General features: G+C 55.6%; 1 protein-coding gene across 1 annotated transcript in view; it reads left to right on the top strand.

Annotated features, from left to right (window-relative positions):
• PRPF6 (pre-mRNA processing factor 6) overlaps window positions 1-13,344 on the top strand; it is a 35,451-nt gene extending 22,107 nt beyond the window's left edge. The window contains exons 12-21 of the mRNA XM_081557347.1: window positions 2,194-2,316; window positions 5,090-5,211; window positions 6,649-6,787; window positions 8,132-8,251; window positions 8,442-8,618; window positions 9,019-9,152; window positions 9,773-9,864; window positions 10,684-10,798; window positions 12,593-12,719; window positions 13,117-13,344. Coding sequence (XP_081413473.1) covers window positions 2,194-2,316; window positions 5,090-5,211; window positions 6,649-6,787; window positions 8,132-8,251; window positions 8,442-8,618; window positions 9,019-9,152; window positions 9,773-9,864; window positions 10,684-10,798; window positions 12,593-12,719; window positions 13,117-13,269 — 1,302 coding nt within the window. The 3' untranslated portion in view covers window positions 13,270-13,344. The remainder of the gene's footprint in view (window positions 1-2,193; window positions 2,317-5,089; window positions 5,212-6,648; window positions 6,788-8,131; window positions 8,252-8,441; window positions 8,619-9,018; window positions 9,153-9,772; window positions 9,865-10,683; window positions 10,799-12,592; window positions 12,720-13,116) is intronic.
• The last annotated feature ends 3,226 nt before the right edge of the window (window positions 13,345-16,570 follow it).

Raw genomic sequence — 16,570 nt, 5'->3', positions numbered from 1 at the left:
ACAGTTGATTTTTAAATATTGATCTTATGTCCTGCAAAATCATTTATTAAATTGTAATACTTTCAGTGGATTCTTTAGGATTTTCTGTATATTGAATCACGTTGTGTGCAAACACAGGTTTACTACCTTTCCAATCGGGATGTGTTTTAAAAATATATATATATATATATTTATCTTTGGCTATATTGGGTCTTAGTTGTGGCACGCAGGATCTTCCAATTGCAGTGCATGGGGCTTCTCTCTAATTGTGGTGCGTGGGCTCAGTAGTTGCCACGTAGCATGTGGGATCTTGGTTCCCCCACCAGGGATTAAACCTGTGTCCCCTGCATTGGAAAGCAGATTCTTAACCACTGGACCATCAGAGAAGTCCCTGGATGCCTTTATTCCTGTTTGATTGCCCTGGTTAGGGCCTTAGGACCTGCTGAAGAGCAGTGGTGAGAGCCCCCTCTGGTTCTGGGAGATGTCTGGTCTTTCCTGTGGGTGTGATGTGAGCTTGTCTGCTCACTGATGCTCCGATTCATCTTATATAACTTCTGTTGCTTTGTCCTCACGTTTCACTAATCTTTTCTTCTGTAATGTCTCATCTGCTGTGATTGAGGACATTTTTCATCTCAGATCTTGCATTTTTCACTAACAGGAATTTTGGTTGTTTTAAAAACCTTCTTTGACCTGTTTCATGTTGCCACACAGCAATTTGCCACACATGGATCGTGGTTATAATAGTTGTTCAGAGTTGATTTTGGTAGATGTTCTCCTCTCAATTATGGATTGTCTTTCCCTGATAACCTTTCATTTGTCGCATTTTCCCTTGTTGGGTGCAGGGTGCTTTTGTGCCTCTGTGAACGTTCTAGGCTCTGGTGTTGGAGCTTGGTTCTGTTACTGAAGGTGTTCTGACACTGTGGGTCTTGCCTCAACACTTGCTGGGTGGGACCGACTGCAGTCAGTGGGGCAGGTTGGGACTCAGCCCTTTGTAAAGACGGCCTCTCCGGGTTTCTGCTCAGGGTCCTCTCTCTCCTGGGGGGTCTCCGCTTTGGCTGGTGGGAACAGGTGCTATCCTGGACACACCTGTGTTCTCAGGAACACTCCTGCTCATCCTTTTGGACAGTTCTTTCCCTCCCTCCTGTGCTGGTTTATGCTCAGTGGAGACTGTGGGGGGCGCTGGGCAGACTGGCTGCCTGGGCCATCTCCCTGGGTGGCTCTCCTCCCTCTTGCCACGTGCTTTGTGCTCTGCCCCCAGCGGAGGACCGGCCTGGGCCACCTCCTGAGCCTTTGGCCTTAGCTCTGCTCTGCCTGGGATGCTTTTCCCTTCATAGCCGGGGAAAGGGAAGCCTGACTCAGCCTGTCCCACCAGCCTAGGTCTCTCGGTGACGGCAGTAGCAGGGTGCTTCTTACTCTGTTAGCCGTTGCAAATGGTGTCCTGGCGCACCCATCATTTGGCATGAATGGGAATATATTCCTTAAAACACTTTGCCGGGTGAGCCTCTGTGAGTTTTGTTTTGATAGAGAGCTTGAAGTTGCCCTCGATAGAGGTCGTCCCTGCATCCGTCCCACCTCTGCCTGCGTCTCCATGTTGTGGTCTGATGGGTGTGAGCGAGCCCTCCTCTTTGCCTTGCTGGTCCTGCCTGCCCACCATGCAGGAGCCTCAGGATACTTGGTGTCTTGTCTCTGAACCATGACTGTCCTCTCCGCTCGTTCCGAGGATTGTTCTCCTGAAGTCCAGTGCTTTTCTGCTGAACACCCTGCCCACTTGCTTGCCGGAGCTCCTCGGTGACTGGTCTCTCCCCAGGCTACTGTCTCGCTTTCCTTGTGCTGGGCTCTGTACCCCCGGCAGGTCTCTCTCTTGGGTTAGAGCGGCTCTTCCTTTTGTCCATTTTGAATCTGGAGGCAGGCCGACAGTACGAACATGTGTGACAGTATGAAGATGTTATTCCCACTGCTTTGGAACTTTCCTGTGGCCACCAGGTTGCCTACTCTAGCACTTGGTACACGTTCAGGTGCTTCTGTGATATTTGTTAAATGGATAGGTTGGGGGTGTGAAGCACTTACCTGCTGTGAGGGAGGAAAGGATGCTTCACAGTGGGTGGCAGCATCGGGGCCCTGAGGGTTCCGGCAGCCCTCTCCCCCTGGCCCAGTGTCCGTCTGCCAGGCCCCTGCAGCTCTGGGCAGTGAGTTCAGTTCTGTGCCCTCTTTCAGGATGCTGAGGAGTGTGACAAGGCTGGGAGTGTGGCCACCTGCCAGGCAGTCATGCGTGCTGTTATCGGGATTGGCATTGAGGAGGAAGACCGGAAGCACACGTGGATGGAAGATGCTGACAGCGTGAGTGTGGCTAGTGGGAGTGTGTGTTGTGGGGAACTGGGTTTGGTTTGTAAATCTTTCTGATGTGCTGATTTTTAAATGTAGTCACAACTGTAAGGAGCATAGTTCTCTATTAACTGGGGTCTGCTGCAGAGCTGGGGTGTGAGCGCTCACTACCCTGACCTGGTCCAGTTCCTGTGCTTTCCCAGCTCTTCACCCCTGACCTCTGGACATCCCCCACCCCCGTCTCTGCTGCTGCTGCTGCTAAGTCACTTCAGTCGTGTCCGACTGTGCGACCCCATAGACGGCAGCCCACCAGGCTCCGCCGTCCCTGGGATTCTCCAGGCAAGAATACTGGAGTGGGTTGCCATTTCCTTTTCCAGTGCACGAAAGGGAAAAGTGAAAGTGAAGTCGCTCAGTCGTGTCCGACTCTTAGCGACCCCATGGACTGTAGCCTTCCAGGCTCCTCCGTCCATGGGATTTTCCAGGCAAGAGTACTGGAGTGGGGTGCCATTGCCTTCTCCGGTTAGTTGCTTAGTCATGTTCGATTCTTTGTGACCCCATGGACTGTAGCCCGCCAGGTTCCTCTGGCTCCTCTGTCCATGGAATTCTCCAGGCAAGAATACTGGAGTGGGTTGCTGTTTCCTTCTCCAGCGCATGAAAGGGAAAAGTGAAAGTGAAGTCGCTCAGTCGTCCGACTCTTAGCGACCCCATGGACTGTAGCCCATCAGGCTCCTCCGTCCATGGGATTTTCCAGGCAAGAGTACTAGAGTGGGGTGCCATTGCCTTCTCCGCCGTCTCTGCTATAACCTGCATTTCAGAAAACACCTGCATGTGAAGCATGCACTTTGAGGAGACTCCCTTGAGTGGTGTTCCAGAGACGAGATTATGGGCTCAAGATGGATAAACATATTTAAGGCTTTTAATACCTTAAATGTGGTCCTCTCTTTTTAATAGCCTTTTATTTTAAAATAATTTTAGACTTACAGAAAAGTTGCAAAACTGTGTGGAGAATTCTTTTATGCCCTTCACCTAGATGCCCCCACATTTACTGATTTCACTACATGCCTTTTTCTTCTCCACATGTGCACATGCTTGCTCACACATGGCCTTTATTTTCCCCGAAGTGTTTGAGACCACATCACACATGTGGTGACCCTTTTCCTCTAAACACTTCAGTGTGTGTTTCTTTAAAAGGAACCTTCTCTTGTGCAACCACAGCACAGCTATCAGACTCAGGAGATCAGCGTTGATTAGGACCAGGATGTAATCTGGGGCCTTATTCAGATCTCACTGAGGGGCTCACTGAATGCTTTTTGGGTTTTACTGGAAAAAATGCCCAGGGTCAAATGTGCAGGGTCCATGGCCCTGAGTCTGGGTGGGGGAGGGAGCTTTGATCTGTCATCATTTTTCATGATTCTGACTTGAGGGTACAGACCCCTTGGTTTGGTCTCCACACTGTGTCCTCACGGCGGGTTCTCCTCTTTGCGGGACTCTGTCCTGTTGGGTGGGTGGGGGCACACTCAGCTCTGAGCAGCTTAGGGGTGTCTGCCAGCTTCCTTCACGGGAGGCTGCTGCAGACCTTTGTAACTCATGTTCTGTGGGGAGACCCTGAGACTGCATAAACGTGCCACTTCTCAGCAAAGTAAGCCCTATAGTTTGCGGTCGGTTAGTACTACTTTTCAGAGAAGGCAATGGCACCCCACTCCAGTACTCTTGCCTGGAAAATCCCCTGGACGGAGGAGCCTGGTAGGCTGCAGTCCATGGGGTCGCAAAGAGTCGGACACAACTGAGCGACTTCACTTTCACTTTTCACTTTTGTGCATTGGAGAAGGAAATGGCAACCCACTCCATTGTTCTTGCCTGGAGAATCCCAGGGACGGGGGAACCTGGTGGGCTGCCATCTAGGGTCGCACAGAGTCGGACACAACTGAAGCAACTTAGCAGCAGCAGCAGCAGCAGTGCTACTTTTGGCCTGAGTCAGTTACTACTGCAGAATGTGTCATGTGCTGGTTTTCTAAATATCATGGCACCTGTGTTTGATGACAGATGCTTGTTGGACTCCTACCGGCAGAGCTTTCCTTTCTCCCTTGTCCACTCAGGTGCTCACCTTGTCCTCCGGTCCCTGGACACAGGCCCTGGCTGCTGTCTGTCAGCAGTTCACTTGGTGTCTCATTTGTGAGCTGGGTGCCTCGTGAGCACTAACGACACTCTAATGTCAACTGTCGTGATTTAAAGGCTTTTTGTTACGTGACATTAAGACAAAATTGTGAAGGATGACCTAACAGTCTGCCGCAGTCTCTACCCTGGGAATAGATCGCCAAATGGGCAGCAGAGTCCATCTCCTTCTGGTCGTTGAGCCCTTTTAATTCTGAGTGTGGGCTTGAACTCCATGCCTCCCCTTACTTACCTTATCTCTCTCGACAACATGGGGGCCTCAGTGGGTGTCACACTGCAGATGTCAGATTGGGGAGCAGAACCCTCAAGCCCTCTCAGACTTTTTCCTGTTTCTCTGTTGTCTCTGCTTGGGTTGGAGCAGGCCTGTCCTCAGCGCTGTGTGGCCTGCCGGAGGAGCAGAAGCCCTTGGTGCTCAGTATTACCCCAGGGGCAGGCCGGCCCACCAACCCCCTGGAGTCCTAGCAACTGTACTGTGGAAGCCCCAGAGTCTTTGTAACTGGCTTCCAGGGCCTGGGTCAGCAGTCATGGAGCGGGTACCCCTCCTGGGTTGGTGGCGCCCAGCCCGCTCACTCCTCTCTCTGTCCCCCTCACTCCTCTCTTCTCTCTCTCCATCTAGTGCGTGGCCCACAACGCCCTGGAATGTGCCCGAGCTATCTACGCCTATGCCCTGCAGGTCTTCCCCAGCAAGAAGAGCGTGTGGCTGCGGGCTGCATACTTTGAGAAGAACCACGGCACCAGGTATGTGGCAGGCCTGCCATCCTGTGCCATGTTTAGGCCTCACATCCCGATGGGTGGGCGAGAGCCTCATTGGGAGGTCAGGCCTCTGCAATGAGGGGTGGATTCTCCTGTGGCAGTTGGGCCATTCAGCCGAGCTGTCTTTCTGGCACCTTCTGCGATAGCATTCCTGCTGCTGTACAGTTGAGGAGCCAAGGCACTGAGGGGCCCGTCTGCCTGCAGTGAGCTGGGAGCACTGGGGTCTTAGGGCTCCCTGGGGCAAGGCTGGGGCCTGGAGGCCCACGTCTGTGAGGCTCTGGCTTCAGCAGCGTGGGCGGTGTGGCATCTGGGCCCAGGCAGGCCTGTTTTTCATTTCAGCTGTGCTGGATTTGGGTTTGGGCTGGTTTTTGTGCTCTGAGGAGGTCCGTGACAATTTTATTTAATTGTTCTCTTTAATTGAAAAAACCTTTTGTGTCTGCCTTATTGGCTGTGAGTGCTGATTGAATTAGATGTTGCAATTCAGTCAGCAGTTAGGTGGGCAGTCTCTGCCTGGATCCTCTACCACATCCTCTGTGTTCGGGCCTTGCTGGTCCCACCTGAGCTGCAGCTGGCAGCACGGGTCCTCTGTTGCTTTTCTTTTGTCTCATTCAGTCTCAGGCTTTTTAGGAGTCTTGTTGCCTGATGTTCCTGTCCCACCACCCCCACCCCACACACACTCCCACTAGCTTCTCTGTGTCTTGCAGTTAACTCCTTTGGGCATATTTTGAAATGACTGTGCAAGTTCACCCAACTGTCCTGTCCAGAGCAGGGCCTTGCTCACAGGTCTTCGTCCCTGGGCTCAGGGGCAATTCCCATCCCCCGGGTCTGGTGCCTTTGGTGGGCTGAGGGGGCCGAGCCTTCTTGTTCTGGTGTCAGGCTTCACACCACACAGAGCAACTCCGTGTACTCAATCTTGCAGAGAGCTAAGGAGAACATCTGTGCCGGGGGTGTGCCAGGGTGGTGGGCCACACAGGGTTGGGGCTTCATACTTGAAACCCGGGCTTCTTGCTTGATAGTGACCTAAAATAACTTCCTTCCAGAAATAAGACAGTTTCTCTGGATGCCAAAGAGTAGGTACAGGTTGTAATCTTTATTGGCAGATCTGTGGTTAGAGATGAAAAGGCCCCCGGCTCCCAGACCACGAAGTTATCGCGCCTCCGGGACACCCGGCTATAAAAGGCTCCCTTGAGAAGCTCCATCAGACTCTGCTGTTTGAACAATGCGTGGCTTTGTAGCACCCTCCTCAGTAGTTGATTTTAGAGCCTTTATGGAGAGAAAAGATTTCCCCACACTCTCCCCATTGTAAAAGTCTGGTAAATCATTTACAGCATCGAACTTTGAAGCAGTAACTGTCTTTTCAGCGCTCGTGGCCTGGCTGCGAGTGGCCCGTGTGCTTGTGGTGACCGTCCCCCTGTCTTGCAGGGAGTCACTGGAGGCCTTGCTGCAGCGGGCCGTGGCCCACTGCCCCAAAGCAGAGGTGCTGTGGCTCATGGGCGCCAAGTCCAAGTGGCTGGCCGGGGATGTGCCTGCGGCGAGGAGTATCCTGGCTCTGGCCTTCCAGGTGGGTGAGGAGTGGGCTGTGGCCTGAGGGCTCCAGGGTCCTGTGCCTACCTCCCCCAAGCCCTTCCTGCATTGTTGACAGGAGCTGACCTGAGAGGCTGAGCGTGGTCTGACCCAGGGAGTTCAGGTGCTCTGTGGGCAGCTGGGGCCCTCAGGGGGGCTGAGAGCAGGAAAAATGGCCTGGGTGATGGATACCCACCTGTTGTTTGCTGCCATTCAGTGTGACCCTGGGCTCAGTGTTCCACAGCATAGACTCAGGGAGACAGGAGGAATGGGACAGCCAGTGGAGAGCTGTGTCCCCACACGTGTCGCCTCCTCTGTGAACATGCGGGTGTCTGGCACTGCGGGAGGAAGTCCTGTCCCTGTACTTGAGCACAGGCACCTGCACTGGGTCCCACGTGGGCCGCCCGTTGCCGCCCCGGCCGTCAGTGGGTGGAGCTGTGTTTGTGGAGGGTGGCATCGTGGTTGGTGCCGGGAGCTCGGTGTTTCTCTCTGATTTTTATTGTCACATGGAACATCCTAATAGTTTTTGACAGCAAGGTTCAGTCAGCGGTTTCCAGCATGCTTTTCTATTAACTGGAAAGACGATGTCACTCTGTGGTTTTCATCTAGGCTGGTATAGTGACGCCTGTCCCTTCCTGAGTGAATATGTGGAGGGGGCTGGCCTGGGTTTCCCTCTGCTGTTGTGTCTGTTTGAGTGCCCCGGGTGGAGGACGCTGCTCTTCTCTGGGTGGTTCTGGCCCTTCCCACCACCGCCAGGCAGTGCTGCCTGTGTCCTGCGCTCTCCTCTCCTTACCTGTCTCCATGGGGCTGCTTCTCAGGTTGGGGACATGGTCAGGCTGAGTGTGGCCAGCAGGTGACTGTGCTTTCAGGAGACTGGCAGGCACTGCCCATATATCTGCTGGACTCTGGGTTGTATGTGGCCTAGTTCCGACCCTGGGAACCCTCTCCGCATAGGCTGTGATAACCCAGGCATCCTTCTGTCCTTCCCACACTGACACACTGGGCAGCCAGTTCCTCATCCTCAGGCTTGGGAGCAAGCAGGATTGGGTGGGTGGATCCATGCAGGTGGGACATGAGTGAACTTTTGCAGCAGGCAGAGGGTGGTGACTGGCAGCACGGCCTGAGTGCTGCGGCTGCCACACTTCTGTGCCAGTAAGGTAGGCCAGCTTGTTCATGAGGAAGTCCATGTCCTGGGGCTCTGTTGCCCATTAGTCCAGGACATGCCTTCATCAGACTGTCCTGCTGCAGAGCACGGCACGGCACGGCCCAGTTCCTGGACTGGCTGCCTCCAACCAGGGGAGCCCTCGCTCCGCTCATGGCTGATGCTGCTGTTCCTCTGCAGGCCAATCCCAACAGCGAAGAGATCTGGCTGGCGGCCGTGAAGCTGGAGTCTGAGAACAATGAGTATGAGCGGGCCCGCCGGCTGCTGGCCAAGGCGCGGAGTAGCGCACCCACTGCCCGGGTAAGGGAAGCCCCCTGCCAGCTGTGAGCAACCCCCAAGGTCATGTGCTCAGAGCTCATTTGTTCACTCTTGGCTTTAAAATGCACCGATGTATGTAGCCATAGCTTGTCCCAAAGACACGGGGCAGTGTTTGGGCTGAGCTCTCAGTGAGGCAAATGCCAGAGCCAGGCTGAGGCTGTCTGCTCCCCAGGTGTTCATGAAGTCCGTGAAGCTGGAGTGGGTGCTGGGGAACCTTGTGGCCGCCCAGGAGCTGTGCGAGGAGGCCCTAAAGCACTACGAGGACTTCCCCAAGCTCTGGATGATGAAGGGGCAGATTGAGGAGCAGGAGGAGCTCGTGGAGAAGGCCCGGGAAGCCTACAACCAGGGGGTGAGCCTCCACCCCACACGGGGCACCTCACCTCAGATAGGAGTTGTTACAACCTGCTTGTGCCCAGGCTCAGGGGAGCTGTGGGCTCGGGGCCAGTCTGTTCCCTCACCCAGGCTTCTGCCCCTGCCCGGCTGTAACTGCTGTACTCGGCAGAGTACGGACTACGACCCATATAAGGCACAGGCTCCTGAGTCCACACCCATGTGCACATGTGTATGACACAGTGTGCTCACGAATACGCCCCATACACATGTGCACAACACAGCCGAGTGCATAGTGACACACCTGGGTGTGAAATGGCTGGTTCTCTGAGGGCACACGTAGCCCTGACTCAGCTCGAGGTGCCAATACAGCATCACAGACGCCCACTGAGTCTTCTCTCTCGTGTCTGTGGCTGCAGTTGAAGAAATGTCCCCACTCCACCCCCCTGTGGCTTTTGCTTTCCCGGCTGGAGGAGAAGGTTGGACAGCTGACCCGAGCTCGGGCCATTCTGGAGAAGTCTCGCCTGAAGAACCCAAAGAACCCCGGCCTGTGGTGAGTTCCTGTGCCCCCAGGAGCTGACCTCACTCACACCAAGTCCTCGGTGCGGCACTTTCAGCTCAGGCTCCGTGGGAAGGTGCAGTCTGTGAGGAGTCCTGTCCCAGCTGTGAGAGGGTTCACACGAACCTGAAGATAGTTGGATGCAGTGTGGCTTGTGCTGGGATTGAGGGTGCCCGGGAACCAAGAGCTAATGATGGGGCATTGGGGTGGATGCTGCTGAGAGAGTGGACTCTGCGGAAGAGGTAGTATCTGGGAGGAACTTTGAGGGATGAATAGGAGTTTGCCAGATAAAGATGGCATTCTGTCCATAGGAGGCTGTGCACACAGACTCCAGGTGTGGGGCTTCAGGGTGTCAGTGCCCTGAGGTGCCGCAGCAGCCACCAGCAGGCCTGTCTTTATCCTGCCCATCTTCACTCGCACCTGGATGACCTCAGAGTCCAGGTCTGTGGCCGCCCATAGGCTTGAGGGTGGGGATCACCCACATCTCCCTTCTCCGGTGGATGAGCTGCTGGGCAGCGCAGACAACTCCAGCTACTGAGGCTCCTCAGGACCTTCTGCTTGTCGTCGGGCTGCCTGTGGATAGTGCTCTACCCTGCCCGGGTTTCTCTCTGCAGGCTGGAGTCTGTGCGGCTGGAGTACCGTGCAGGGCTGAAGAATATCGCCAGCACGCTCATGGCCAAGGCCCTGCAGGAGTGCCCCAACTCTGGTGAGCACCCACCCCAGGCTGCAGGCAGCAGGTGTCAGATTCAGCTGCAAAAATACCTCCATTATGCTTGGTCATTTAGATGACTGAACTCAAGTCTCAATGTGGGCAGTTGGACCGCATGTTCTGAGATGCTACCATTTCTTTCTCTTTTAGAAGTTAATTTTTTATTATTTTACCCCAAGTCTGTAAGTTAGTACATGTGCAGTATAAATAAATTTGGGGTAAAAAAAGAGAACATGAAAATTGCTGTGAGTCCAGTACTCGAAATCACTGATTTTAGCTTTTTTGTATTTTTACAATTTGTATTATGGCACAAAATCAAGTCATACTGTGTATTTTGTTTTGTCCCCCCTTTTTTTACAGCTGAAAATTCTGTGAAGATTTTTCATTATCACTGAATCCTTAACAGTGAACAGTTTTTAGTGGCATCGTAGAATTTTCTGGGTTTATGTCAGATATATGGCCTCAGGCTGATGTCTAGGCTGGTATCAATACCAGGTTATCTTTTTGCATAAATCCTTGGTAGCACTTTTTGTTCCTTTGTTACAGTGAATTCTCAGCTGTGAAGTTAGTCAGTGGGAATGAAACGTTGGAGGCTGTTGGGACTTCCAGCCTCCCTGCCCCCCAGGACGATGTCATGGCCTTGCCAGTGGGGCCCTGTGGCTCTGGGCAGGCCGTGGGGTGGGGTTGGGGGGTATGGAGTGGGGGGTGGCATAGGCGGCCCGGCCACGCGGGAGGCACAGATGGGGATATCCTGAGTCTTCAAAGGCCTCCCTGTGTGTGATGGCTGAGGTGGGCATCTGCATGTCTGGATTTCAGGGGTCCTGTGGTCTGAAGCCATCTTCCTGGAGGCGAGGCCCCAGCGGAAGACCAAGAGTGTGGACGCCCTGAAGAAGTGTGAGCATGACCCCCATGTGCTCCTGGCTGTGGCCAAGTGAGTAGGGGTCCTGGTGGCAGTGCCAACCCTCTTGATGGGGTCTCCAGGTCCCCAGAACAAGGCAGTCTTCCCTGGTCATGACCCCTGGGATGGTGGCCTCTTCTAGGCCCCTGACCCTCCTTCCCTTGTCCTGGTTCCTTCTCAGGTTTCTACACTCTCTGTCTCTGGCACTTTTCAGTTTATTCCAACATGGGTCTTGGGTTGCAGGACAGACACAGGCCTGCTGACACTGGTCCACACGGAATTTAGGTTACAAGTGAACCTTTTTGGTTCAGACAGCTTTAAGCAAGACAGTTGTTTCCATTGTGTTAGTGCCAAAAACTAGACTGTTTGACCTGTATAACCCTGGGAACAATCTAGGGCCCGTTGGTCAGGCTCTTGGTGTGCCTGGGGGTGTGGAGGCCACCTGTCCTTCAGGGTGCTGGCCTCAAGGACAAGAGGAGGTGAGCAGGCGACCCCCCACTGCCAGGTTGTGCAGGGTGCTGGGCCCAGGGCTCCCTGGGGAGGCATGGAGGGCCTTCAGAACCTCCTGAACCTTCTCTGTTCCCTTCTCAAAGGAGGACAGTGGCCTGATAGGAGCAGAACCTGAGTGTCAGGTTGTGGTTGGGTGTGGTCAGGCTGGGAAGTGACTGGGCTTGGGGTGGAGGGCTTGTCAGGGCTCTGCCTAGGGCAGGGGTGTGTGGGGCCAGGGGCTCTTGTGTGCTCTTGCTGGTCCAGCTGCTTCCTCAGTGCCCACCAGCACCTCCTCCCCGGCTGCTGTGGGGCTGAGGGCGCTGCGTGTGGGGCTTCCCACGAACTTTTGAGGCCCCCCCTGGGTCCCTGGGGCTCCTTCTCTCTCGCCTGTGCTTCCACCTCCCGCTCCACTCTGATAGGGCTGCCATAAAACCTCGTAAAAGGCTTTGTAAAGTAAACAGGTCCCTCCTTGCTGTTCCCAGGCTGGTGCTCTGTGTGCTGCTATCTGGGTTTGTGCTCTTTAAATCACAGTTTATCTGACACTGAGCAATTAAGAATACCACAAGGCTTAAAAAACAATCAAGCTATCAGAGCATGAAATTACTCCCTTTTGTAGCTGAGACCAGCCAAGGCAGCTGCCTGGGGGTGCCTAGTGCACGTCTGCTCTGGAACCTGACTGCGGAGCTGGTGGAGCTGGCTGTCAGAGTGCCCGTCATGCCCTCGCTGGCACGTGGGGAAGGCTCCCAGGACCCTGACTCAGTTTCTGATGCTGTGGATCTTCTCCTGGGCCTAGTTTCAGGGGTCTGTGTCTGCTTTTAGACCAGGTTTTCAGTGTGGGCTTCAGCTCCTTCTGGAGATGCCTGGTAGGACAGAATGTTCCAGAAGGTGAAAAGGAGGAGCAGGCAGAAACTTCACTTTCCCTAATCACAGTCTTGATTGAATTTTTTCTCAGATCTGTTACTTTCATCTCCCGATGTTTTACTCAGAGGAAGATAATAATTTCTTGCTCTGTGGGTGGTTTTCTGAGAAATGCCTTGGGTGGACACTTGAAGGAAGGAGGGTTTCAGGTAGTGACCTGGAGGGGTTTCCGGGTGGCCAGGCCTCATCCCTTGACACCCCATTGGGAGCCTGAGCCCTCCAGGGAGAGGTCAAGACCAGCAGCCCCTGTGCCTGACTCTGTGCCAGTGCAGTGGGTCACCAGGCTCGAGGTCTGTCCCACCATGGAGCGAGCTGTGACCTGAGGAGGCCAGGGCTGCCTCCAGCGTGGCTCCCACGGCCCCAGAGCACCACTAGCACTCACATATGGCCACTTGGTCCCGCCCTGCTGCTTCTCAATAGGCTGTTCTGGAGTGAGCGGAAGATCACCAAGGCCCGAGAGTGGTTCCACCGCACTGTGAAGATCGATTCAGATCTGGGGGATGCCTGGGCCTTCTTTTACAAGTTTGAACTGCAGCACGGCACAGAGGTGAGGCACCTGCTGCCCATGATCCCCACCCCACCAGTCCCGAGCGAAGTGCTGGCGGCTGACACAGCTTCCATGGCTGCTTTCTGGCTGTAGCCTTGGAGTCTCTCAGCCTGAAATTTAGATGCTCGGGGGCATCTTTTAACGAGTTGGTTGTGATGGGGACTCAGGGCCGTGGCAGAAACAGGGCTGGAGCTGGAGGCCTGAGAGTTGTCTTTGTGTCACAGCCGTCTTGTCCTGCTGGACAGAGACTTCCCAGAACCCAGCGCCCTCGGGGTCCCCACCCCCCCCCTGATGTGGAAGCTGGGTCCTCTTTGGGGGGTGGGGGCGGGCACTGGTGTGAGGCCTGGTAGAGTGCAGTGGGAGTGGGTTGGCTCAAGCACCTGCGGTCCCCACCCAGGAGCAGCGGGAGGAGGTGAGGAGGCGCTGCGAGAACGCCGAGCCCCGGCATGGGGAGCTGTGGTGCGCCACGTCCAAGGACATCGCCAACTGGCAGCGGAAGATTGGGGAGATCCTGGTGCTGGTGGCGGCGCGCATCAAGAACACCTTCTGAGTGTCTTGCGCAGGGGTGGGGGTAGGGTGGGGGTGGTGGCCGTCCTGGCTGTTAATTAAAGGTTTTCTAGTAGTCGTGGGGTTCATGGCAGCGGGTTTTCTCCAAATCCTACCCTCATGTGCTTTGACCGTCCCAGTCTGGCCCCCACACTGGATAGGGCTAGCTCTCCAGTCCTCATAAGAGCCTATGCCCCGCAAAGGAAGCGCCAGGAGAGCTGGGCAACTCTCCACAAGGCTTTTGGGGGATGGGGGCAAGAACTTGTGTTCTGGGTAAAAGCTGTGTGTGAGAACAGTGAGGGCCCGGCTGGCCAGGTGACTCCAGTGCCCCCACAGGTCTTCTCCCGCCCCAGGGTGGTCTGTGCCTCCTGTCCCCCAGTGGCAGGCTGTGTGCGCCCCAGGAGAGTGACTTTCCTGAGTGCTGTTGGGCCTGGCCCGAGGTTCTACTGCAGGATGGCGAAGAGGCCCTCGGCATGTGAGAGGGTTGCTCCCATTGGCGGGGAAGTTCATTTTTGCTAATTTGTAGTTAGTGATTTTTACCCTAAAGCTCTTGGAACCGTTCTTTCTCTGGATGGAAAATGCGCTGGTTACCTGGAGACTTGAATATGCTTCCACTGTGTGAGGACAGGAGGTTTCCTTGGGCTCTGGATCCCTGGGTTTGTGTCCAGTTGGAAACTAGCCAGCTCTCTTGGAAGGGGCCGTGTTGGCTATGGGTGGAGGCATCTAGCTGGAGGTCAAGGGTGGTCCAGAGGCCGTGGGCAGATTTGTCACTTGTGACGAGAAGGGCGGCTGGCCGTTGTTGCCACATATTTTTGTAAGAAGTGATCCCAGAGGGGCTTCTCTGCCTCATGTTGGAGTTAGTCACTGACCTATGGCTGCCAAGGGTAGGGGGCACACCCTCCTCGTGAGCACCCAGGGCGTGGGCATCTGCCTGTAGAGGACAGATCCTTGCCCCAGACCAGCCCGGGGCAGAATCAGACTGTCCCTGCTTGGGGTCAGGAAGTGCTGGTGCCTCAAGATGGTCTGAGACTGGAAATCTTTCCTCTCCTCTGTGAGGCCAGTCTGGACAGCTGTGTGGAGGTTCCTGGGTGTCTTCACTGAGCCTCTGGAGTTTCCTTTGGTCATTTTTGGAGGAAGTGGGAGGGGTCCTGCCCATTGCCCTTCTAAGAGCTTGAAAGCCAGCCTGTCCCTCCACAGATACGGAAACTTGAGGCCCAGGCTGCGGCCACAGGCAGCTGGAGCTCTCAGTTGGGTGTGGCTTCTCCTGGACACTTCCTCTGACTTCAGGTCAGGTGAGACCTCCCACAGGGCCAGAAGGTTCCAGAGCATCTGATAACACGTGCAAATGTGTTTCTCATTTGCCTGGGGGTCGTTTTCTCAACACCTTGGGGTGGTGGTGAAACTGCTTTTCTCCCTGGGGAAAACATATCTTAGCTTTTCTTCCACTGACATGTTTCAGTTTCAGCTCAAGGCTGAGTTCCTTGGCTCCCCTTGTTCTGAAGCACTGCTGGGGGCAGGGCAGGATGGTGTCCACAGGCTGCCTGGCAGGGTGCTGTGGTCCAGCTCCCTACAAGGTGGTTTGGGCGAGTGGCCATGAGCTTCCCCAGCGAAAGACCCCCTTAACCCAGGAGGATTGTGCAGCAGGAGACATCTCGTCTGAGCGCTGGGCCAGCGAGGTGTTGGGAAGTCCCCTTCCTGGGACCTGCTGGGGCAGGACCCCCGGACGTCAGGGTGGAGGAGCTAGGGGCTGGGCGGGTGAAGTTCTGCTCACCTGGTCCTGCCGGCGTTCAGGTTCCTGGAAGAGACAGCACCTGCTGACCATCAAGGAAGGTCCTGGAGGAGGCTGCTGGCAGGCCCCTGCCTCTCCTGGCTCCCCTTCCCTACCAGCTGGGCCCCACCCTGCTCCCTGCCCACCTAGCACCATACCCCTGCCTTGGCGGAGGAGATCTCCCCGGTTGATGGCTTAATCCAAGATTCACTGGATGGGAAGACAGCCCTCTAGGGCTGGGCTTCAGGGTCAGGTTAATTGAAGAAGTGATTGGATAGGGGGTGGGGAGAGGGAGGGGGAAGGCTGGGATCCTGGGCCTCCCTCCTGCTCCCTCCCTCCTCTGCTCGGAGGAGCCAACTTCAAAAGCCTTGTCCGCCTGCCTCCGCCTGCGTCCAGGGGAGCTCTGTTGGCCGGGCTCGGAACTGGACCTGGAGTGGCAGCCGCACTCCCCACCTGAGGACCCCAGGATCATGTCCGAGGCCCCCTGGCGGGAGTGAGGGAGGGCCTGATCCTGAGAGGCCCATGGTGAGCAGCTGTGGGCCGCCGGGGTGGGAGCTGTCTTGGGCTGCTGTCCCTTGGTGCCCCCACCGGGAAATCCCCCTTGGTTCCCGTCACCGCAGGCTGCCCTGGGTGCTCCTGCCTGTCCTTCCTGGCAGCTACAGAGGGAGGGGGAGTTGCCCTCCTAGTTCCGGGGCCACCCTGTCCTCCGGGGCTGAACTGGCCTCAGCCTTGGGCCCTGCTCAAGGGCCAACAGGCCTTCCCGAGACCCCCTGGGCAACCAACCTACCCACCCTACTTGGACATCCCTCCAGCACCAGTGGCTCTTGTTCTTACTATGATCTCTGACCCTCAACAGGCAGAGGGGCGACTCAGTTGGCCCTTGTGTGAAGTTTGTCTGGGGAGGGGGTAGTTTTGGAGAAGGGGCCACAGCTAATAATTGCATGTATGTGTTCCCCCGGCCAGTGCTGCCCGGTGCCTCAGGCAGAGCTCCCGTGGACTCTAGCTCCAGCCCTGTGTGGTCAGGTTCTCCTACCGGGTTGGGAAGCCGAGTCAAGTTCTGTGTCTGAGTCCCAAGTCTCACTGGGTTCACATGATTAATTTCCAGCCGCTGTGTGACTCCAGCCTGGGGGCTGGGAGCCTTTCAACAAGCGGCTTTCTCTGATGTTTGGGCTTCTGGGGGTGGGGGGTGGTGGTGGCTTCTTATCCATGAGAGCCAGTTCCCTATTCTAGGGGAGGGGAGGCCTGGTCGGGTGGAACATGGTCCCCTTCCTCCCTTTGCCTCGGGCTTTCCCCAAGCCTTCCCCTTCCGAAGGAGTGTGGCTTTGATCTCTGAGCCCTCATCCCTGTCATGGTTGGGCTGGGGGTGCAGAGGGACCCCAGCTCCCGTGGTTCTCAGAGCTGGTAGCAAGCCATTGATGGGGGGGAGCTGCCCAGCAATAGAGGGGGGCAGATTCTGCCCTCTCCTGTGGGGCATCTGGAGGTGAGCAGAGTGCCAGGGGTTGGGTGCCTAGCAGAGGAGAGCCCAGCTCTGATGGGC

The sequence above is a fragment of the Giraffa tippelskirchi genome, chromosome 13 (genome assembly GCF_054371585.1).
Source record: "Giraffa tippelskirchi isolate mGirTip1 chromosome 13, T2T-mGirTip1v1.2.pri, whole genome shotgun sequence".
NCBI lineage: Eukaryota > Metazoa > Chordata > Mammalia > Artiodactyla > Giraffidae > Giraffa > Giraffa tippelskirchi.
Note: the sequence above shows the minus strand (reverse complement) of the source record. Positions and strands in the feature narration are given on the sequence as shown.